The following is a 23,991-nucleotide window of genomic DNA, read 5'->3' on the forward strand; positions in this document are numbered from 1 at the left end:
ATCCCTAGCAATACAACAGATTTTGGCCACGTATGCTTACCTGCCTGCTCACATCTATCCTGGTCCCTGCCTGCCTTCCTCAAGACTTTTGCTTTGTGGTCCACGTTACGGAAGACACTGAAGGTGGCACCCTGCACCTTTGTGGGAGTCACACTGATCTTTGTCTGGGGCCCTCTGACTTACTCACTATTAACAAGTGAACTGATGTGGTTTTTATTTACTAAAAAATAGTATCAAATAAAGGTAAATTAATTCAGAGAAGCTAAAATAGTATGCTACATTTAACTGAATAGACTTTAAATATGTAAAGCTGATGTACCCTGGCTGGTATTGCTAAGTGATTAGAGCGTCAGCCCAAGTACCAAGAATTAAACAGTTCTATTTGTAGTGGTATAACAAATTTTAATTCAAAATAGACACTCTGAAAACAACAGGGTAAAAAAAAAAAAATAAACTTTAACAAGCTCTTTTTGAATTTACAACAGAGTACACCAACAATCACAGACCAGTTTCACAATTGCCCCAAAAATACACATTATAGCAATTACATGCAAGTATTATATTTAAAATCCATATAGTAACATTATCTTATTTTCCAGAGACTGTCAGATCCTCTAAATACATTAGACAGGTCCCTCTGCTGTGTGTCACCAGCAAAAAATGACTTAAGATCTATCCTGGTTAGTCTCCATTACTAGTTCCGGTGCTTTAAGATCTTTTATACCATTATGTGAAAAGAAAAAAAACACCCCGAGGTTTAACTGTCCAGGGAACAGTAAAAGAATGGGAGTTCATTCCCAATACCAATCCCATTAGTCAGACATTGGGCTATGGAACATCCATTTCCCTAGTATGAATATGCTGACTTCTGGGAAACTGTCAAAAATTAATGGCCCAACCATGGAACTTGACCCACCATAGAGCTCTTAGGTCTACTGATTTTCCCTTGTCCCTGAAAACTTGTTTATATTTCAGTATCCACACTCAGGGGTAAAAATCTTATTCCTGAGTAACATGGTCCTTCCCTTTCACTGGTTTGTGTACAGTTAGATTAGTAGGAGAGTCTGTGTGTGTATTTTCAATGTTTATTCTAAAGGCACTAAAGATTTATTGTCTTACCTTTGAATGGAAATATGACTTATCACCATATCAAAAAGAGGGGAGAAGTCTACACTGAAAAGAATTACTTTATTTGTAATATAACTCTTACGAGCTAAAATACCAGACTTCAGGTTCATTATATTTTTTTAACAAACAAAAACATTTGGTTTTCTATGAGTTATAAAAAAAAAAAATGGCTAAGACAAACCTTAAAAAAGTTAAATGAAAACTAATCTAATAAGCAAATATCTTACAAAAATAAAACAGCATAGTGAATGCCATGCACCCTTAGCAGCTGCACACAACACAAAGGTCTGTGCTTACTTCTCTACACATTTACTGCATCATTTGCAGCTATGTGTAAAGCTGAGGGAGATCAAAGATCTGCAGTTAATTAATAATCTGAAATAAGCTGAAATTTCCTTAAGTGAAAAAACAAATGTGGATTTCAGTTTTTATCATACGATCCTGACACTACTGGAAAAACAAGGTGTGCACAAAATATCGAAATATTTAATTTACTCAACAGAGGGGAAAAAAACTAAAAAATGTGACAAAATCCAACTGCAGAGAATTATAAAAGAACTATCACTTCTTCATACGAAGTCTTGCTGAGCACCTGAAATACCTCTAAAGAGCAGCATAAAGACCACTGAAATTGATTAGTTCAACATACAGTGAAAAAAATAACATTTTTAAAAATCTCAATTAAAAAAACTAATTTCCTAATTTTTTACAAATTTTGTGGTTCATACTCAAAGTTCAATCTATGTTTAACATTTTTAAGTTCAGACATATCAAAGCCTAAAAGGACAGAAGGCTTCTGACTTTTTATTGCTTTCATGCAAATGTATCTTCTTTTTCCAAAAAATGAAGCCACATCAATTTTCCACACCCACAAGAGTGAGGACAGCAACTCTACTTCCTTTTTACTAGGATATGGTCTCTTGTGGAAATAATCTTTAAGAAACTGCTTTTTTTCTTCATAAGAACGGTCTTCATATTTTTTGGGATTTAATGCTAAAATTTGAAGAGCGTCATCATTAACAACAAGTGGTCCCTCCGTCCTGCTTTCATTCCTTTGTCTTTTAAGAGGAACGACACTCGTTACCTTCTCTGGAGCTGGGGACACATCGGAGTTTATGGCCAGAAGTTGTTGCTCCCCTTCCTGCTGGTCTTCTGCCCCAAAGTGGCCATCAGGCAGCTTTCTCTTTACAGAAAAGCTGGAGTCGTGCAGCACCTCATCATTGACTAGAAGCAGCTCACTGTTCTCAATGAAATTCGGTTGGACTTGCAGGTCTGAGCTGCTGTCCTTTGGAGCACTTCTGCAGCGCAGGAGGTGGATGGCAATGGCCGCCAGGGTCATGTTTCCAGTGTAAACCCCACAGCAGTGGATGCACTTGAAAGCTGGAGATTTCAAGATTGTGTGGACGGTTGGCATGATGTGGTGCCTGTCCTTCAAATGGAGCTCATAGGCCTCGGTTGTCACAAAGGTGCCAAAGCAAAAGGGGCAGGTCAATGCCTGTTTGCTGGGTGCACCCTCGGTCTGAGGCCTCACTTTAATATACACGGGTACGAGTGACTTGGAGTGTATCCCAGCCAGTATTGCCAAGTAGACTTCCCGCCCCCCCAACTCTTCCTTTGGCAGCATGGTAATGAAATCAAGATGGGGAAACAGCAGGTTGCCATTGGCATCAATATCCAGTTGGAAACCTTTGTTACTATAATCCACAGGTACCTTCTTCTTCCCCAGGTGCATGGTCCTGCTGTGCTCTGAGAGATCTTTAATGCCGTGGAAAGTGCGTGGGCAGAACAGGCACCCCAGGCCATGCTTCAGTAGGTGATGGATGAGCTCTTCCTCCGATATTAAGCATTTACAAGAGAGACACCGAACTGTCTTCTCTCTCATCCACTTCAAAAATGGCGCACATGCAGCCAGTTTTTCTGGCTCCCGTTTTTCAGCAGATTTGGACTCGCTGTGCTTATGAGCCACTTCCATATGGACCTGGTAGACGTTGGAAGGGAAGAGCTCATTGCAAACTGGACAGGTTTTCCACTGCTTCGCCTGTTTGAGCACTGGGCTCAGCTCTGCTGCAGAGGAGGAGGGCTGAATGAACACATTTGGAGCTGCATTCACCACCACTGAGGGAGAGGGCATGCCAGCCATCGGACTGGCCATCTGTGCAGTTGTGCCGGACGGCAGGAGCTGGATGGGCACCTGGGGTGGGGCAACACCTGCAACACCTCCAGGTGGTGCAGGCAAAGTGACAGATACCGGAGCAAGTGTATATGTGGGAATCCCATTCACCTGCTTCCCTGTAGGTATCAGCTGCCTTAGAATGGAGCCTGATGTCAAGAAAGTTGTGTTTTGTGAAGCACCAGGTCTAACTGGCTGATTGGCAGGCAGAATGTTAGTATTCACAGACTGATTAAGGTGCATGACCCCAGGCCTCACTGGTTGGCTCACAGGAAGAACTCCTGACATGACTGGCTGGCCAAGATGCAGCACACCAGAATTCACACCCTGGTTCCCAGGGAGAATGCTTGACGAGACTGTTTGGTTGGGAGAAAGGAGCCCAGGTGGAACCACCTGGCCTGCAGGGAGAACACGCAGGGGGACCGTCTGGCCAGGAGGGAGCGCCCGTGATGGAACTGTCAGCCCAGGGGGGAGAACCCCGGACGGAGCTGTCTGGCCAATGGGGAGAACCCCAGATTGGACCATCTGGCCAGCAGGGAGAACCCCAGAAGTTGCCGTCTGTCCTGAAGGGATAACCCCAGCTGGGGTCATTTGGCCTGCAGGAAGGACACCTGATGGGACAGTCCGATTTACAGAAATCACCCCTGGAGAGACTGCCTGAAGAACCCCAGGGGTGACAGAGGGACTGACAGGAAGGACAGTGGACCCAACAGATCTGTTTACTGGAAGAACCCCAGAACCAACTGGTTGGCTTACAGGCCCAACAGGCTGGTTAAGGGGTAAAACCCCTGGGCAGATGGTCTGGTTTATGGGGAAGATACCTGTTCCAGCAGACTTACTGACAGGTCTAACCGGCTGACTCAAGGGCAACACAGGAGGATTTGCTGACTGATGTAGTGGGACTCCGTGAGAAAGGAAGACAGGCTGCGGCCCTGAGGGTGGCACAGCAAGACTGCTCTGGCCCCCAGGCAGGGGACTGGAGATGAGAGTCACATGGGACTGGGCAGTGGCAGGTGGAGAATGGGTGAGGCTTCCAGAAGCACCTGAGGCCACAGTCACTGGCTGGACTGAGCCCTGAACTGGCTGGACAACAGTCTGGTTTTGACTATTTGGCGGTAAGGCGAGGTGAAAGCAAGATGTGGCAGGGACACCCGGAGTGCTTCTGCTCGGTGGTATGGTCACGTGTTCAGCTGGTTTGGGAGCGATATGCATTTGCTTCAAAAGTCCAGTCTTCCTAATATGTTCTGAAATCACGGACCTAAGCTTATTCTCCAAATCCCTGTGTACATCCGACGTCAAAATATGATACATTAATGCATCCTGACTACTGGCATTGGCGTTGCACTTTTTACAGTAATACTTGTCAGAGGGTGGCATCTTCTCTGTAGAAGGGGGATCATCCGTTTTGGATTGCTCAACCATTTCCTCAGTTCGTAGACCAAAGTAGGAGTTAATTAAGTGGTGAAAATGGGCTACCAGCACATGCTTCTTCATGCTGTAGTACAAAGTGTTTGAAAAGTTACATTTTAAACATGTAAAACTGATGACATCACTCCTGGATGACTTAGCCTCACCTAAGATGTTCACTGTGTAGTTCTGCACTTTCCGAACAGGTGCATGGAACATTTTGAAGTGCCGTCCCACCACTTTGGGCTGAGAGGTAAATACACAGTTTGGGCAAGGGATCACCAGCTCTTGGTCAATTTCATCTTCGTGGTAACGATGCAAATGATTTTTGAATGAAGTAAGCACTTTTGTAGAGTATTTGCAGAGGCCACAACAGTATGGCTTTGTTCGGTATCTCTGTTAAAAGAAAAAGTTCAGCATCATTTAATAAAGCTATTATATGTGAGATACACCTATAGTTCACAAGTATATGACTCTTTTTTAACATGCTAGATAATTTAACTCTATCACCCCTCAGAGAACAATGTGTTTTCAAATATACATACCGGTGTATGTATGTGTGTGTGTGTGTGTGTGTGTGTGTATATATGTACGTGTGTGTATATATATATCGATATGTGTGTGTGTGTGTGTGTGTGTGTGTGTGTGTGTATATATATATATATATATATATATATAATTTTAATTTTTATATAAAAAAATTTAATTGACTTTAGAGAGGGAGGGGGAGAGAGAGAGAGAGACATATCAATGATGAGAATCATTCATTGATCAGCTGCTTCCTGCACACCCCCTACCAGAGATCAAGTCCACATTCTGAGCATGAGCCCTGGCCAGGAATCAAACCAATAACTTCCAAGTTCATAGGTTGACACCCACTCACTGAGCCATAGCAACTGGGCAAGAACAATGTGTTTTAAGCCAGGGCAAGATTTTCCTTAAAGGGCCAGAGAATAAATATTTTAGGCTTTGTGGGCCACCCAAGAGCTTCAGTGTCAATCACTCAGTGCTGCTTGGTAAGACAAAAGCACCCACAGCTGGGGCAGGGAGTGAGGAAGGGCTAGATAGGGTCAATGGGAGGAAAAAGGGGACACATGCAATAATTTCAACAATAAAGATTTAATTAAAAAATATAGCTCAAAGGAAAAAAAAATCACCCATAGGTGACATGAATATCCATGAACATGGCTTTGTGCCCATAAAACTACAAACATCATTCAAATTTCATTATCAATTTCACATCACAAAACAATATTCATTTTTTCCTTCTCAAACATTTAAAAATGTAATAATTAGCCGAAACCGGTTTGGCTCAATGGATAGAGCGTCGGCTTGGGGACTGAAAGGTCCCGGGTTCGATTCCGGTCAAGGGCATGTACCTTGGTTGCGGGCATATCCCCAGTAGGGGATGTGCAAGAGGCAGCTGATCGATGACTCTCTCTCATTGATGTTTCTAACTCTCTCTCTCTTCCTTCCTCTCTGTAAAAATCAATAAAATATCTTTTAAAAAAATAAATATATTTAAAAAAATAAATAAAAATGTAACAACTATTCTTAGCCCACAGTTCATACAAACATATGGCGTGCCTAGTTTCCAAACAATCCACTAAAACCACAGATCTCATTACTTAGTCCTTATAGTACTTTGAATTAACTGCTTCATCCTTTCTCCAATGTTGTTTTTATTCCAAATTCTAAAGCCTCTGCAACTTATCTACAAATAACCTAACTTGCAAATTACAAAACCCATCATTACTATCTTTTACTTCCTATTTCTATTCTTGGGGAAGGTAAGAGCCACATTGACAGTGCTCAGCAAGTATAAGTGTCCAATAAACTATGTAACAAATAGTAAATAAAGAGGGACTATGCCAAAATCACCACAAATAACCATGAGGTAAGTTTCAAGCAACAGAATATATTACTGACTCTATGGAATTTCTCTTTAAGGCACATGATGGGGGATTCAACAAGCTCAGGGCATAAGAACATACGTATACTTGAATCACCCTGGTCAACAGAGGAGTGCAATACAATAAACTGTTCATCTGTGATGATGTGAGAGCAGTGCACCCCCTGGTCTCAAAAGTCTCTAGACCTTGGAGATGTGAACCACAGAACATCTGGCTCTCATTCCACAAAGGAGGAGGGTGAGACCTGAAAAGACTGAATGCTTCACTGAGGTCCCACCATGGGCTGTGCAGATATTGTTCCATGTGGGGACACTGATCCTTGCTACACAGTGGCCACAGTTCAGACCCATCCTTCCTAGATCTGCTCTCATGAACAATCTTTCTCATTAACACACAGGTGCCCCCATTCTGTGACCGTCTCTCTCCTACTCATGTGCTTGCTCCTCTTGGGTCACAGGTTAGAGAAATCACCAAACACACCCAACAACATTTTGCTACTTCTCTGCAATTAGCGAAACCCCAGATTCTGGCATTTCTGGTAGGAACTATAATAAACCCAGGGCTGAAAAACCCCATATATCTCTGAAATCTGGGAATACTTCACACCTGATGTCACTTAAACACCCAGTTTAAGTGGAGTATGACTTTAGTTTTATTAAAGGTTCATTAAAAAGGGTGTCTTGGAGTGGGGAGTGGGGGATTGGAATGGAGGGTTAAGGACAAATATGTGATACCTTAATCAATAAAGAAATTTTTTTAAAAAAAAGGTGTCTTATAGTCAATGAAATACTGTATTGAAAAACAAGATACTCAGCAAAAATTACACTTAATAAAGAATCAACAAAACTCATTAACAACTGTACATTATTATCAGTAATGTGGATAGGTCTCTGGGTAGGGAGAAAACGTCCTAACGGTGACACCAGAAATATTCACAAAAGAAAAAAATAATAAAATAGACTTCATCAAACTAAGCAAGCTCTGTTCTTTGAAACTGTTTTTAAAAAAGAAAAGAGAAACCATAGGCTGAGAGACAGTATTTGCAAGCCATACATCTCACCTCCTCCCCATCTGTTCATTAGTAACCCCAGTACAAGTGACATACATCCCTCAGAAGTGAACCAACCTTTACCCTCAACTTTTGAGGAAGCATGAAAATCAAATACAAAAATACATACCACTTTCTTTCCAGAAGGTTCCCAGAGAGAAATATCTCCCCATGATGTATTATAAAAGTACTTCTCTCCTGGATCAAAGTCTTTAAGGTCCTTTCAAAATGGGAGAAAAAGAGAAAAATTATGCAATTTCAGCAGATAAAGAAATATTTCATTAGAACCTGGTGGGATTACTTGGTACCTAAGAAATCTACACGGGAAAGTGAAGTGAAAAATGCAGATCCTGAGCAAACTATGACACAGCCATTAAATATACACTGAGTGGCCAGATTATTATGATCTCTAAAAGCATAATAATCTGGGCACTCAGTGTATATCCTATATAATAAAAGGCTAATATGCAAATTGTCCCCTCTACCAGGAATTTGACCAGCAGGCAGGCTGGCCAACAGCCCATGTCCCCTCTCCATGGCCAGGCTGGCCAGATCCCACCCATGCACGAATTCATGCACCCAGTCTCTAATATAAATATACTGATTGGCCAGATTATTACGCATTCAGAGATCATAATAATTTGGCCACTCAGTGTATAAAACCCAAGGAATAGGCTGAAATAATCCAAGTTAAAATTATAGCTTCATAAGAAATATATTTCCCACAAATAATTTTTAAAAGAAGAAAAAATCAGCACACACCACCTCGCATCAGTGGTGAGTACTTTGGGAAAGAATTTCAGGGTGCTAAGAGTATAAAGTGAGAGTTTTGAGTGTGTGCGAACCAAGGGCACCAGGTGTCGGCCACAAAGAGGGCAGACCATGTAGACCAGGGGGTGTCGAACATGGCAGCAGGGGAGGCGATGGAAGGAGATGGTGTCATTGAGAACCTAGCAACCAGATCTGATGGGAGTCCAGACTGAATCCTGGTTCAAACAAACCAAGTGTAAAAAATTTGGGGAAAAACTGGAGAAATCTGAACATAAACTGGGTAATAGGTAAGACAATTATTTAATGACACAGAAAGTTGAAAGTCACAGAAAAAAGCAAAGTAATAAAAAAGCATGGCCAATATAAGCTTAAATTGGTAAAGACTGCACACACACACTAAGATGTTAATAATGGTAATCTCTGAATGGTAGAAACATGGCATTTAAAATTTTATTTTCTAAAAAAAATAATTTTCTGTATTTTCTCTTTCACAGTTTATATCACTGTCCTTATAATCAATTTAATTTTAATCCTCATCTGAGGATATTTTTTAAATTGATTACTGTACCCAACATTCAGAATTGAAGGGCAGATAAAGAGCTTCACAGATAAGAAAAAACTAAAGGAATTCATCACCACCAAACCAGTATTATATGAAATGCTGAAATGTATTATTTAAGAAGAGAAAGGGAGCCGAAACCAGTTTGGCTCAGCGGTAGAGCGTCAGTCTGCGGACTGAAAGGTCCCAGGTTCGATTCTGGTCAAGGGCATGTACGTTGGTTGTGGGCACATCCCCGGTAGGGGGTGTGCAAGAGGCAGCTGGTAGATGTTTCTCTCTCATCGATGTTTCTAGCTCTCTATCTCTCTCCCTTCCTCTCTGTAAAAAATAAATAAAATATCAAAAGAAAATTAAAAAAAAAAAGTAAAGATAAAAATTATGATCAACACGCCAAAACTGGTTTGTCTCAGTGGATAGAGCGTCAATCTGCAGACTGAAAGGTCCCTGGTTCTATTCCGGTCGAGGGCATGTACATTGGTTGCGGACACATCCTCGGTAGGGAGTGTGCAGAAGGCAGCTGGTTGATGTTTCTATCTCATCAATGTTTCTAGCTCTCTATCCCTCTCCCTTCCTATTTGTAAAAAATCAATAAACTATATTTTTTAAAAATTATGATCAACAAATACATATATATCAACAAATGAATCTAAAAATTAAATTAAATTAAAAATCCGAGGAACAGAATAAATTTGTAAATATAATAGAATCAGGGGCAAAGAAAGGGAATGGATTGATAACTATCAGGGGGAAAGGGGTGTGGGGGTGCAGGAAGAGACTGGATTAAAATTGTACACCTATGGATGAGGACAAGGGCAGAGGGTGGGGTGGGAACCAGGTGGAAGAGAGTTATTGGGGAGGGGGGGGAAGAAACAATTGTAATAATCTGAGCAATAAAGATTTATTAAATTCGAAGGAAAAAAACCTGCAATCTTTTGGTGTAAAGGACAATGCTCCAACCAACTGAGCCACCTGGCTAGGGGCAAAGGTCTTTTTAATATATTAACAAATATTAGTTAAGCAAAAGAAAGATAATTAATATAACTGCTGTTTCTGAATATACCTGTGTAACACATTGCTTACCAAGTCAATTCAGAACTACAGAAAAGTACACATTATTACAAGTATATAAGTTGGAAATAGTATATTGTGAGGTTTGCAACATACAGAAATAAGACACATGACAATAGCACCAAGGCTGGAAGGGGAGGAAAAGCACACTGCTGTAAGGTTGTTTTATCACATGTGAAGCAAACAGTATTATATTAGAAAGGTAAATGAAAGCACAGAGCTACTAAATAAAAAATGGAGGTGAAAATGGAATTATAAAAAATATTCAATCTAAAAGAAAGCAGAAAAAGAAAAAAGGAACAAAGGACAGAGAGATAAGTAAAAATAAATAGCAAGATGAGAGATTTGAACCCAACCCTATTGATAATTACATGAAGTAGCAGGGGCTGTGTTAAACCATTTCTTTAAAGGAACAGATAACATTAAATCTTTATCAGCTATACAGTCTCTGACATAAGCACTCAATCCACCATTGTGCACAAAAGCAGCCAGAGACAATATAGAAATACTGACAAGGATGGCTATTTCCACAAAGTTTATTTACAAAACAGCCAAATATGGCCCATATTTGGGGCCATAGTTGGCTACCCTAGTTTGAAATACTCAAATTAAGAGACACAGACTAAAAAATGCTATCTATAAAAATCTCACTTTAAATAATAAAGACACAGGGGGGCAGTGGCAGCGATTGGTATGGTATGTACACATATAATATCTTAATAAAAAAATAAAATAAATAAAATAAATAAATAATAAAGACACAGAATAAAAGTAAAAAGATTTAAAAAGATATATCATGCTACCATTAATCAAAAGAGGCTGAAGGAGCTACATTGATTTCAAACAAAGCAGATTTCAGCACGGGAAAAAGAATGTTAACAAGGCATGTGCCCTAGCCAGTTTGGCTCAGTGGATAGTGTCGGTTTGTGGACTGAAGTGTCCTGAGTTTGATTCCGGTCAAGGACACATGCTTGGGTTGTGGGCCTGATCCCCAGTGGGGGCCACGCAGGAGGCAACTGATAAATCACTCTCATCACTGATGTTTCTATCTCTTTCTCCCTCTCCCTTCCTCTCTGAAATCAATTTTAAAAAATGGATAGAAAGTCTAGTCTTCAAAAGAACTCAACAATTCTAAATGTGTATGCACTTAAAAGAATTTCAAAGTATATGAAGCAAAACTGATTGACCTGAAAAGAGAAAAAATTAAATCCAAAATTACAGCTGGAGACTTCAGGAAAGACAGAGATCAACCCTGTGCACCTAGGGGTGGCACTCAGAACAAAGCTGGCGTTGGAAATGCGTTGCAACCTCTCGCTGGTTCTTGGGAGTGGGGGTGACGGGGATGGAGGTGCAGTAAGAATACTGAACGCCACTAACAACTTCACAAAATGACATTTATAGAACTCTCCACCAACAGCAAAATGCAATTCTTTTCAAATACGCATGATACATTTCCAAAAACAGGACTCATGTTGAGCTATAAAATATTTAAAAGGACTGAAATAATTATAAAGTATAATCTCTGACCAGAGAAAAATTAAATAAATCTTTAACAAAAAGAATTCTAGTCCAGCTAGCGTGGCTTAGTGGTTGAGCGTTGACCCATGAACCAGGAGATCATAGTTCCTATCCCTCTGTCCCTCTTCCTTCCTCTCTTTAAAATCAATAAAAACAGATTTTTTTAAAATGGTATCGAGAGAAAATCCAAAATTTCTAGAAATTAAACACATTTCTAAATAATCCATGGGTCAAAGAAGAAATCACAAGGGGAATTAGAAAATATTTTAAACTGAATGAAAAGGAAAACCATGAATCAGTTGTATAGGATGGAGTTAAAAAGTGCTTCAGGAGAATTTGTGGCATTTTGGAGACTGGGAATCTAGCTATGATGTGCACTGACCACCAGGGTGGAGCGGAACACCGCGGGCATCGGAGATCCTCTACAGCCTCCCTCCAGTTACCTGGGGGTGGAGGTGACGGGTTGTCTGCTGAGCTCACTCTCACTCCCCCTGCTACCCTTCCCCAGGACAACAGCTCAGCCTGCCCGCAGCCGCACAGCATCTTCTGGGTGAGCAGGGCCACAGCTGCCAGAACTGCAGAGCCGGTTGGGCTCCCCATAGGTTTGCAAAGGAGCCGAGCTGTGAGGCCACCTGGGAGAGAGCACGTTGCCTGCTGGCTTCAGTGCTGCACCACTAGGCAGCCCAGAGGCCCAGGCTGTGCCCTGGCCTGCAGCATCCTGCTGCACTCACCGCATTTCTGCTGGGGACTCAGGTGAAGGGGGCCATGCAAGGGCCTGGAGACCCAGGTGCTGCCCAGATCAAAAATATTGTGTTTTTTTTGGTTTTTTTAAAATATATTTTATTGATTTTTTTACAGAGAGGAAGGGAGAGAGATAGAGAGCTAGAAACGTCGATGAGAGAGAAACATCGACCAGCTGCCTCTTGCACACCCCCTACCAGGAATGTGCACGCAACCAATGTACATGCCCTTGACCAGAATCGAACCTGGGACCTTTCAGTCCGCAGACCGACGCTCTACCACTGAGCCAAACCGGTTTTGACCAAAAATATTATTTTTGATCTGCAGCAGGTTGGATCTGTATATGTGAAACCAAAAGGGCTGACTATATATTTATTGGAAAAAACTGTGTACCAGTGGACCCGTGAAGTTCAAATCCCTGTTGTTCAAGGGTCAACAGTATTTTAAAACTAATGACTATATATAGCTTACATATTCAGTGTCTGAACGCTTTTATGCTTTATTTCTGGTATCTTAAAATGTCCTTTGTATACAGTTAATGTGGGTACAATGTTCAAAGTAAAACTCTAATAAAGCAAATTAAAAATGCAAGTGCCTTGGCTGGTGTGGCTGTGATTAGAGTGTCAACCACTACACTGAAGGGACATGGATTCAATTCCTGGGCTGCAAGTTTGATCCCATCTCTCATATCCATGTCTGTCAGTCTGTCTGTCAGTCTTGCTCTCTTTCCCCAACCCTCCCACTCGCTCTAAAAATCAATGGAGAAAATATATCCTTAGGTGAGACTTAACAACAACAACAACAACAACAACAAAGTACACAAAACTTGAAATTAAAAAAACAAAACTTAATGATCATAAAAAGCCCTTCATAAAAGTCACTTTAAAAACTTGTCAGCTGCCCTAGCTGGTTTGGCTCAGTGATAGAAGTGTCCAGCTGTGGAATGAAAGGTCCTGGGTTCAATTTCAGTCAAGGGCACATGCCTGGGTTGCTGGCTCCATTCCCAGTAGGGGGTGCAGGAGGCAGCAATCAATGATTCTCTCTCATCACTGATGTTTCTCTCTCTCCCTTCCTCTCTAAAATCAATAAAAACAAACTTGTCTGCTCTTAATCTATTACTGATATCCTCTTACCTTCAGCAATTCCTTGCAGCTGTCAAGCCCAATATCCACAAGAATTCCTTTCACCTTTTTTCGTACCTTCCTGATGTTGTCAAGATTTTCCACAGGAATTTGAAACATTTTTGGAATTTTCCTTAGAAAGAAAAGGAAGCTGTAATAAGTAACAGGATTTTTTAAACATTGAGAGTAATTTTCAACAAATCATGCTGGGACAACTAATTATCCACATGCAAAAGATTGAAGTTGCACTTGAAAAAAATTTTTAAAATATATTTTTATTGATTTCAAAAAGGGAGATGGATGGATAGAAACACCAATGACACAAGAAAATCACTGATAGGCTGCCTCCTGCATGCCCCTACTGGGGATCAAGTCCACAACCAAAGCATGGACCCTTGACCAGCATTGAACCCGGACCCTTCAGTCTGCAGGCTGATGCTCTATCCACTGACCCAAACTGGCTAGGGCTGAAGTTGCACTTTTTGCTCACACCATACAAAAAAAATCAACTCAAAATGGGTCATACACCTCCACCTAAGAGCTAAAATTTTTTAAACTGTCAGAAATAAACAAGAAGAAATCTTCATGACCTTGGATTTGGCAATGAACTCTTAGATATGACACCAAAAAGAAACAGAATAAAAACTAGGTAAGTTGGACTTCATGAAAATTTAAAATTTTGGTGCTTCAGCCTGTCAGTAAGCCTTCATTGTCGAGTGTCAACTTATGAAGCAGGAGGTCATGGCTAGATTCCCAGTCAAGACATGTGCCCAGGTTCAGGCTCGGTCCCCCAGTAGGGGGCATGCAGGAGGCAGCCAATCAATGATTCTCTTATCATTGATGTTTTTATCTCTCTCTCCCTTTCTCTTCTAAAATCAATTAAAAAAATATAAATAAAACAATTTTGTGCTTCAAAGGAAAACATACAAAAGCAAAAAGCAAATCCACAAGCCCTAACTGGTTTGGCTCAGTGGATAGAGTGTCAGCCTGCAGACTCAAGGGTCCCGGGTTTGATTCCAGTCAAGGGCATGTACCTCGGTTGTGGGCACATCCCCAGTGTGTGTGTGTGTGTGTGTGTGTGTGTGTGTGTGTGTGGAGGGGGAGGAGGGAGAGGATGTGTGTGTGTGGAGGAGGCAGCTGATTGATGTTTCTCTCTCATCAATGTTTCTAACTCTCTCTCCCTCTCCCTTCCTCTCTATAAAAACATCAATAAAATGTATTTTTTTAAAAGAAATTCCACAAAATGGGGAAAATTTTTACAAATTGTATTTCTGATAAGGAACTTATACCCAGACTGTAAAAAGAACTCTGATAACTCAATAATTAAACCAATATCCAAACTTAAAATGGGCAAAGGATCTAAAGAAGTAGCTTGCCAAAACCGGTTTGGCTCAGTGGATAGAGCGTCGGCCTGTGGATTGAGGGGTCCTGGGTTCGATTCCGGTCAGGGGCATGTACCTTGGTTGTGGGCACATCCCCAGTGGGGGGGGGGTGCAAGAGGCAGCTGGTCGATGTTTCTCTCTCATCGATGTTTCTAACTCTCTATCCCTCTCAATTCCTCTGTGTAAAATCAATAAAATATATTTAAAAAATAAAGAAATAAAAATTAAAAAAAATAAAGAAGTAGCTACTATACAAATGGCCATTAAGCACATACAAAATGCTAAACAGACATGTGGAAATGCAAATGGAACCACAATGAGATATTTCTTTATACCTTATAAGGATGGCTATAATTTTGAATAAAGAAAAGAACAAGTGTTGGCAAGCATGTAGGGAAATGATTTCTCCTACATCACTGGCAATAAAATGGTACAGCCAGTTTGGAGGACAGTCTGGCAGTTCCTCAAAGGATTAAATACACAAGCACCATATGAGCCAGCAATTCCACCAAAGAGAAATGAAAACACGCATCCAAACAAAAACTGCAAGAATGTTCACAGTAACACTATTCTTTTTTTTTTTTTTTACAACTTTTTTTTATTGTCTAAAATTTTATGTTTCTTTTTTCCCCAACTGACCCCCCCCCAAGCCATTCCCACCCCAGGCAAGCCCCCACTGCCCCAGTGTTTGTGTCCATTGGTTATGTTAATATGAATAAAAGGCCGAGACCGGTTTGGCTCAATGGATAGAGCATCGGCTTGGGGACTGAAGGGCCCCCGGGTTCGATTCCGGTCAAGGGCATGTACCTTGGTTGTGGGCATATCCCCAGGAGGGGGTGTGCAAGAGGCAGCTGATCGATGACTCTCTCTCTCCCTTCCTCTCTGTACAAAATCAATAAAATATATATATTTTAAAATATATGCATAAAAGTCCTTTGGTTGCTTTCTAACCCTTCTCCCCTACCATTTGTCTCTAGATTGATCTATTCTTGTTTATGAAACTACATTGATCATATCCCACATATGAGTGAGATCATGTGATATTTATCTTTCTCTGACTGGCTTATTTCGCTTAGCATAAAGTTCTCCAGTTCCATCCATGTTGTTGCAAATGGTAAAAGTTCCTTCTTTTTTATAGTGACATAGTATTCCATTGTGTAGATGTACCACAGTTTTTTAATCCACTCATCTGCTGATGGACACTTAGGGTGTTTCCAAATCTTAGCTATGGTTGATTGTGCTGCTATGAACATACGGGTGAATATATTCTTTCTGATTAGTGTTTCTGGTTTCTTGGGATACAGTCCTGGAAGTGGAATTACTGGGTCAAATGGGAGTTCCATTTTTAACTTTTTGAAGAAACTCCATACTGTCTGCCACATTGGCTGCACCAGTCTGCATTCCCACCATCAGAATAGCACTTTTCTTAATAGCCAAAAAAGTAGAAATAATCCGTAAGTCCATCAACTAGTGAACGGATTAAAAAAAAAAGGGGGGGGGGTGCATTCATAAAATGGAATATTATTTGGCCCTAAAAAGAAATGAAGCACTCACTGGACTACAATGTGGGTGAGCCCCAAGGAACATAACGCTCAGTGATAGAAGCCAGACACAAAGAATCAAGTGGTCTGATTCCATTTACATGAAATGTTCAGAACAGACAAATTATATATACAAGCAGAAGGTACAACACAGGTTGCCTAAGCTGAGAAAATAAAGGCTGAGGGGAGGCTGATGAGAACTGGGAGGTGGTGGCTTAGGGGAACAGTTTCTTTCTGGCATCACAGTGTCCTAAAACTGACTGTGGTGTTAGCTGCAAATATACTAATAGCCACTGAATTGTACACTTTTTTTTTTAATATATTTTATTAATTTTGTACAGAGAGGAAGGGAGAGAGATAGAGAGTTAGAAACATCGATGAGAGAGAGTCATCGATCTGCTGCCTCCTGCACACCCCCTACTGGGGATATGCCTGCAAGCAAGGTACGTGCCCTTGACTGGAATCGAACCCGGGACTTTTCGGTCCCCAAGCCAACGCTCTATCCATTGAGCCAAACCGGTTTCGGCTGAATTGTACACTTTAAAACGTACACTTTAAATATGTGAACTGTATGGTATATAAATTACATCTAAAAAATCTGTTTTTAAAATATCTGAAAAAAACATAAAATTAAAATAAACCCTTGATATTTGACTGGAAAAGAAGGCACAGGTGTGACCTAAACTGCTTTTAATATACACATAGATAAAAATAAATGTGTGAGCATTCCATAGCTCTGCCCAGTAAAAGAGCCTAGAAGCAGTTTCCCAGCCCAATAGCACTTCGAGCACTCCTATGACCCAAATCTTAATTTCTAAATACCACTTTCCACTAAAAGAAACCAGGGCTCCTTGGGAAAATGGCTGATTTGAGGGCTGGAACATGGAAAAGACAAGATGCTCCCAGAACACCTTGTGCCAGAAAATAAGGAAGTTGGTCAAAGAATGGCGAGACACATCAAAAGAATTCAAAAGAAGCCAGCCTGAAGTTCTCACAAGCAAAATACGGGCCAATCGGGGCATCAAATAAAATGACAGTAATAGATTAGAGCCAATGCACTAAAATTTTCCAAAGATAGTGAAACAGTATCTTCCATTCCACGTGCTCTTTCTCAAATATCACTTTGATACTCTTTCCAAAAAGTAAGGGCATTTATGCCCCCACCCCATGAACCTGGGCAAAACTTTATGGCTGCCTTACCTAATAAAGAATGGCAGAATTAACGCCAATGACTTCCAAGGCTACACTATAAAAATGCCACACTGCTGCCTATCCTCTGGGGACCATCATGCTGGAATCCACACACGATGTTAGAGGAAGCTAAACTAGCCCAACAGAGACTACACAGAGATATTCTACTATATGTGCGAGAAAAGATGCCACTAAGGCCCATCAGTCAAGTCAACCCCAGCCTTTGAGTCTTTCCAGACTGAGACCCAGACATTGTGGAACTCCTGATCCAAAGAATTATTGAGGTTTTTAAATAAAATGTTTTATTCTACCAAGTTTTGGGATAGTTTGGTATACAGCAATAACCAAAACATAACCCACTAGAATATAAACTTAATTCCATGGTATTATAATTAAATAAATTAAAAGCTTGATGAGAAAAACTCTGGGGAGGGAGGGTATGTATGCGAGGGGGGCCAATGTTAAAATATGTACACAGATAATAATTTAATTAAAAAATAAATAAATAAAAGCTTGATGAGAAATGGAATATTTACATGGTTTCCAAGCACCTACTCCCAAAATACTTAATAATCAAGAAAAAAGAGTAATTCACAGAAGTCTGGCAAACGAACCCAAATTAAGAGACTCTGTAAAAAAACAACTAACTTTTAATACTCAAAAGTGTCCAGGTCATACAATATAACATTATTCAGAATAGCCAAAATGTGGAAACAATTCACATGTCCATCAGATGACCAATGAATAAACAAATGTGGTATATCCATACAGCAGAACGAAAAGCACTATTTAGCAATGAAAAGCACTAGGTACTAATAGATGCTATAACACATATGAATCTTAAAAGCATAATGCTAAAAGAGGATGGTACAGAAGTCCTCATATTGTCTGATTTCGCTTACAGGAAATCAAAAAAAGACAAATCTACAGAGATAAAGGGTAGCTTAACAGTTGGCCAGGGTGGGAAGAGGTACTGACTACAAACGAATGAGGTTTGGGTTGGGTGGATGCTGGAAATGTTCTAATATCAGATTGTGGTGAGGTTGTACAACTTTGTGAATGTATTTAAAAATCAATGAATTATACACTTAAAAAGATCATGGAAGGAAAAACTAAGGAACTGTTCCAGATCAAAAGAAACTAGATAACTAAATATAATGTGCAATTCTATCTAGATTCTTTTACTTTAAATATTATTGGAACTGGCAAAACTTCCATAGTGATAATGTATTTATTTCCTGATTTGATGGTTGTGTTCTGGATATGTAGGAGAATGTTCTTATTAGAGATAACAGACAATATTTGGGGTAATGTGGCATCTTGTTTGGCAACCTATTTTCAAATGATGGGGGGAGGGTTTTTTTAATTGTATTTCCGTAAATCTGAAATTATTTCAAATGAAGTTTTTAAATGTGTAAACTATAAAAGCTAAAAATAAAATTCATAAAATTTGAATTAAAGAAATGTTAGGTAATATAATGAATGCCAATTTTAATTACAGAAAATAACTTTTAAAGATTTATAATATTCACTAGTGAAGTAGAAAAATTATAATTTCTACATGTTTAGAGAGTAATTTGGCAGTATCTCCCAAGATTTTAAATGACAACTTCTACAAGTCAGCAATTCCCCTATGCACCCTTGCTAGGAATCCCCAGAGGAACCAGTTTATACATCTTTCATTGCATTCATCTATGCTGTAATTACCTATTTTCTCTATTAGACTAAACTTCAGGACAGGAATCATGTTTTATTTGCATGGCTGGGCCTATCACAGAGCATAATATATAGCAAATGTTTATAATAAATTAAAAAGGGTAATATAAAACATTAAGACTCATGAGACATGTGAAAGGGCTATGGAGATTCAAAACGGAACGGCTATGGAAGCTTACAGAGGTGGAGGCCAAGATGTTCCAGGTGAACACATCAGCATAAAAAATGACTGAGGTGAAGAAGGAAAAGTGTGAATATATTTAGCAAAAGGTCAATTAAGCCAATGTTGATCAATGTCTCTCTTATCGTTGTTTCTCTCTCTCTTAGAAATCAATAAAATCATACTTTAAAAAAGGTAAATACACTGAATTGGGTTCCAGTCTTCAACAGCATCTTCTAACAGAGGAGCTGTCAAGAACCTCATGATGGCTCTCTTTACAAAGTATGTACAGGTGACTTTCTAGCCCACACTGTCGTATTTAGCCAGAGCAAGGCTCAACAAAAATTTCTATGATATTCTTTCTACTCAATCAGACTTGCTTTCGTTTCCTCCTTAAAGTTCCACTATCCTCTGTATGCTAAGGAAGTTAAATTTGTTGCTTGCAAATAAGTCTGGCCTTATCTAGCAAGCACTAATCTTATTACAGGATTCTGAGAAGCATGGAGAAGAGGGATTGGTGAACTTGCCTGAGCAGCGGTTTTAGAACAGGCTGAGTTCATAGGCTGGTTCCTGGAGTTTACTGAAGAATGGCTGACTCAGGAAGATACTGAAATGAAGCTGTGATTGAGCAAATTTAAATAGACTCTACAGTAACCTATTCAAGACTTAGGAACAAGGCCAAGGAATTGTCAGTCTTCTGTTTTATACTTGGAGAATAGTCCCAGCCAATGTGGCTCAGTGGTTGAGCATCAACCTATGAACCAAGAGGTCATGGTTTGATTCCTGGTCAGGGCACAAGCTCGGGTTTGGGGCTCGATCCCCAGTAGGAATAGCTGATTGATGATTCTCATCATTGATGTTTCTATCTCTCTCCCTTTCTCTCTGGAATCAATAAATGTGTATATACATACATACATACATACATACAGACATATGTGTGTGTGTGTGTGTATTCCCAAAGGTTCATCTGCTGTTGCTTTTAAAAAATTTGAATAGTAAATATTTTTTAAATATGTATTTTTATTATTTCAAAGTAAGGAGAGGGGAAAATAGAAACATCAATGATGATAGAGAATCACTGATTGGCTGCCCTCTCCACACCCCCACTGGAGATCGGGGCAACTGGAGTATGTGACCGACCACACCAGCTTGAGACCTAATGGGAAGTGTCCCCATTTCCTCATCATTGTTATTGATTCCCCCAAAACAAGCATTAAAAAAACTTTCCCTTGCCCTGGCTGGTTTGGCTTGGTGGATGGAGTGTCGGCCTGTGGACTGAAAGGTCCCGGGTTCGATTCCAGTCAAGTGAATGTACCTTGGTTGCAGGCACATCCCCACTGGGGGGTGTGCAGGAGGCAGCTGATCAGTGTTTCTAACTCTCTGTCCCTCTCTCTTCCTCTCTGTAAAAAATCAATGAAATATTTTTTTAAAAAAAACTTTCCCTTTTTAGAAGTTTGCTAATGTTTAAGGGTAACAAAAAAAAAAAAATAGGTAAATTATAAAAGTTTCATAACCTTTCAAGAGATCTGTTCTATTGTTGCCAATCACTTTGGGGAAAAGAAGCTGAGTTTTACCATAATTTTTCATTCCAAAATACTATACTTTTTATCCATTCTAAGATGCAAGATACCATTCAAAATATCTAGTGGGTTTACCAGGAAAGAAATTGTTCGCTGTATTCATATTTATAGATCCTCTAACGATGCTGTTCTCCATATATTTTAGTACTCAGTTAAATCTGTACATCTGAAAAAAAACAAAAAAACCCACAGGCTAATTAATGCAGCTGCACTAATCTATCTCAGTTCACACTAAATTAATTTTAATTTCATAGTGTGGTAAACATGGACCTACCAAAATGTCCACTGATATGTACCAGAAACTGTTATTTCCTAAAGAGGCACTTAAAGGGTTTTCCTTTGTTATTAGTATCATGACCATTTAAATATATTCCATTATGTAAAAAAAAAATAAAAAAATACAATATTCTAAAATATAAAGTCAATCAGATAATAAATACCTTTTAAGCAACAGAACTTTCGTTTGAGTTCCGGTGGAATCTAACTTTAAAAAAATTTCACTTGAGAGGCAACACAGCACAATGATCTCACCAGCAAGGATTCTGGAGCCACTCTGCTCCAGTTCCAATCAACTCCACAGTTTACTAGTTGTGCAATCTTTCCCAAATTACTTAATCCTTGGGCCTTAGTTGCCTACCTGTGAAACAGGGAAAGTGCAACCTACTCCATGAAGGAGTTGTGAGGATGCATTAATACAAGAAAAGCACTTAGAATATCGCATTGAGTTTGCTATGAACCTAATTCCAAAAATCGATATGAAATGCACAAGCATTGGAATAGGGGCTTAAAAAATACACACACACACACACACACACAAAACGTATGCCTTAAGCCTAGCCGGTTTGGCTCAGAGGATGGAGGATTCACCTGCAGATTGAAAGGTCTGTGATTGGTTCCAGTCAAGGGCAAATACCTCCGTTGGGGGCTTGATCCTGTTCCCAGTCAGGGCAGCAACCAATTGATGTCTCTCACATTGATGTTTCTCCCTGTCTCTTCCCCTCCTTTCCACTTTCCCTAAAATCAATGGGAAAATATCCTCGGTGAGGATTAACAAAAACAAGAACACAGGCTCAACCAAGTCCCTGCTCCAAACGAAAGAAAGTTTGTTCACTATCTGGCCAACTCTCCAGGAGCACCTCTAAGTTGGGTTACATTACTTGACTCCCACCCAGAGATGAACACGCACTTTCCACGACCCTGTTTTCCACGATTCTCCCTCCCCCAAACGCTCTCCACAGCAACGCCTACCTAGACTCCAAGCCCAACTTTTTGATAAACACTGCACATCTTCGCATCACAGCGAGTTTCAATAGCGCGAGTCTCTCATTCAAATGCAAAAAAAAAAGTAATAATAGTTAAAATATGTAATAATTTCCCATTATGCAACTGGGCATTATTTGAACTGGCAGTTACAATCTCGGACATTCCAAAGCCAAATGTTAGGCAGAAATTTTGCAAACAATCTATGTCCACGCAAGTCGGCACCGGCAAATGAAAAGTTAAAATTTTAATGTGAACACCTGCATGTAAATCGTCAATAGTCACATCAGACCATCCAAGGTGAAGAAACGGGTTCACGCAGCCCTTTCCTTCTGGGGTGAAAATACCACGGGGCAGGCTAAGGAGCGGCCGCATCCTCACGGCCCACTTTCGCGGTCACTCAAGGCCGGTCCGGGGCCAGTCCGAGAAGAACCGGGGCTGCGCGGGGTGCGCTTTGCAGGAGCCGCCCTACCACCCCCACATCCCGGGGCCGCCCCCCTCCCCCGTCCCCGTCCCCCGCCTCCACTCACTGTCCCCCCCAGTCCCAGCCCTTCGTCTCCCGCCCCGGCCTCGCGGCCCCCGCCCCGCCCCGCGGCGACCACCCCGGTCCCACGTGACACGGAGGGACGACCGGCGCCGTTCGGGCCGCGAACCCGCCGCCGAAGAACGCCGCGGGATTCGTGAGGCGGCCGCGGGTGTGGGCGGGACGGGGCGGAGCCGCCGCCGGGACTTCGCGGGCCCGGTCGGTCGGGGGCGTCGTCGCGGGGCCGGACCGGGGCGTACCTACCGCTGGGCGCCCGGAGCGCCGCCGCCTCTCGCCGCCGCCTCTCGCCGCGCCCCGCCCCGCCGGGGCCCACGCCCGCCTCCGCCCCGCGCGGCGGGACCCCCGCCTCGGCGCGCGCACACCCCCGCGCGACCCTGTCCCCTCCTCCCAGCTCGGCCAGAAAGAGAAAATGGCGCTCGATTTGCCTCCGGAAGTGACGCATGCACTCATTTGCATGTCGGTGCAGTCAGCCAATAGGATGAGAGGATGCGTGGGACCCCTGGGCCGGGCCTCACAGACCCCTTGGGGACCTTGCCTAAAGCTGGACTGGAGCCTCTGTGGGGGGAGTGGTGATGTCCTGCAGGAGCCCCCTACCTTGACACCCCTTCTGCCACAGTGGACTGGCCCTCTAGTCCTTTACCAGCATCTGTGCAAACTCTCGTGAGAGTTTGAGTGGATAATGACGTCATTGAAGGGGTGGGGCAATTGGGTCATCAACCACGTGGCCAATCACGTGAGCTCCCTATATCTTTGACCTCATTTGCATGGAATGGGGATGGAGCTACGGTAGTAGCTGCAGCAGGAATGGGTAGCCACGCCCACATGTCAGAGCCAATAGGAAGCTAGCTATGAAGAGAACCCTGCCCTGCCATTGGACAGTAGAACTTGGGCTATCAGAACTTTTACAAGTGTGCCCTTGATTGGCTCATCTTGGTGAACTGACTGGATGGGGGTCTCCTGACTATTCTAAAAAAATTTGTCACACCTTTTCTTGAGAAGTCTGATTTTTAAGTTAGAGCCACTGTATGTTTTGTAAGTTAATTACATACATTTGTAAAAACTAAATGGCCTTAAAATTCACTTTGCCCAGATTCATTAAATACTGTGAAGCAATAATATATTTTTCAAAACGAATGAAAACATGGAGTAGGAGCTTTCAAAATGGCTTTGGAT

At 41.3% G+C, this 23,991-nt stretch overlaps 1 protein-coding gene across 6 annotated transcripts; it reads right to left on the reverse strand.

The window, feature by feature from the left end:
* Positions 1–386: 386 nt before the first annotated feature.
* On the reverse strand, positions 387–23,114 carry ADNP2 (ADNP homeobox 2). 6 transcript variants are annotated; one of them, XM_045574730.1, is made up of 5 exons: positions 23,062–23,103; positions 19,962–20,041; positions 13,523–13,577; positions 7,797–7,886; positions 387–5,101 (listed from the first exon to the last, which is right to left on the reverse strand). In XM_045574730.1, the coding sequence occupies exons 3-5, from the start codon at positions 13,562–13,564 to the stop codon at positions 1,835–1,837; spliced, it is 3,399 nt and encodes a 1,132-aa protein (XP_045430686.1). In that variant the 5' UTR covers positions 13,565–13,577; positions 19,962–20,041; positions 23,062–23,103; the 3' UTR covers positions 387–1,834. The 6 variants fall into 6 exon arrangements, with proteins under 6 accessions (XP_045430686.1, XP_036274031.1, XP_036274029.1 ...); XM_036418138.2 differs by having other exon boundaries at positions 13,457–13,577; XM_036418136.1 differs by lacking the exon at positions 19,962–20,041 and having other exon boundaries at positions 13,457–13,577; positions 23,062–23,114.
* Positions 23,115–23,991: the final 877 nt, after the last annotated feature.

The sequence above is a fragment of the Pipistrellus kuhlii genome, unplaced genomic scaffold, assembly GCF_014108245.1.
Source record: "Pipistrellus kuhlii isolate mPipKuh1 unplaced genomic scaffold, mPipKuh1.p scaffold_m20_p_6, whole genome shotgun sequence".
NCBI classification, from domain to species: Eukaryota; Metazoa; Chordata; class Mammalia; order Chiroptera; family Vespertilionidae; genus Pipistrellus; species Pipistrellus kuhlii.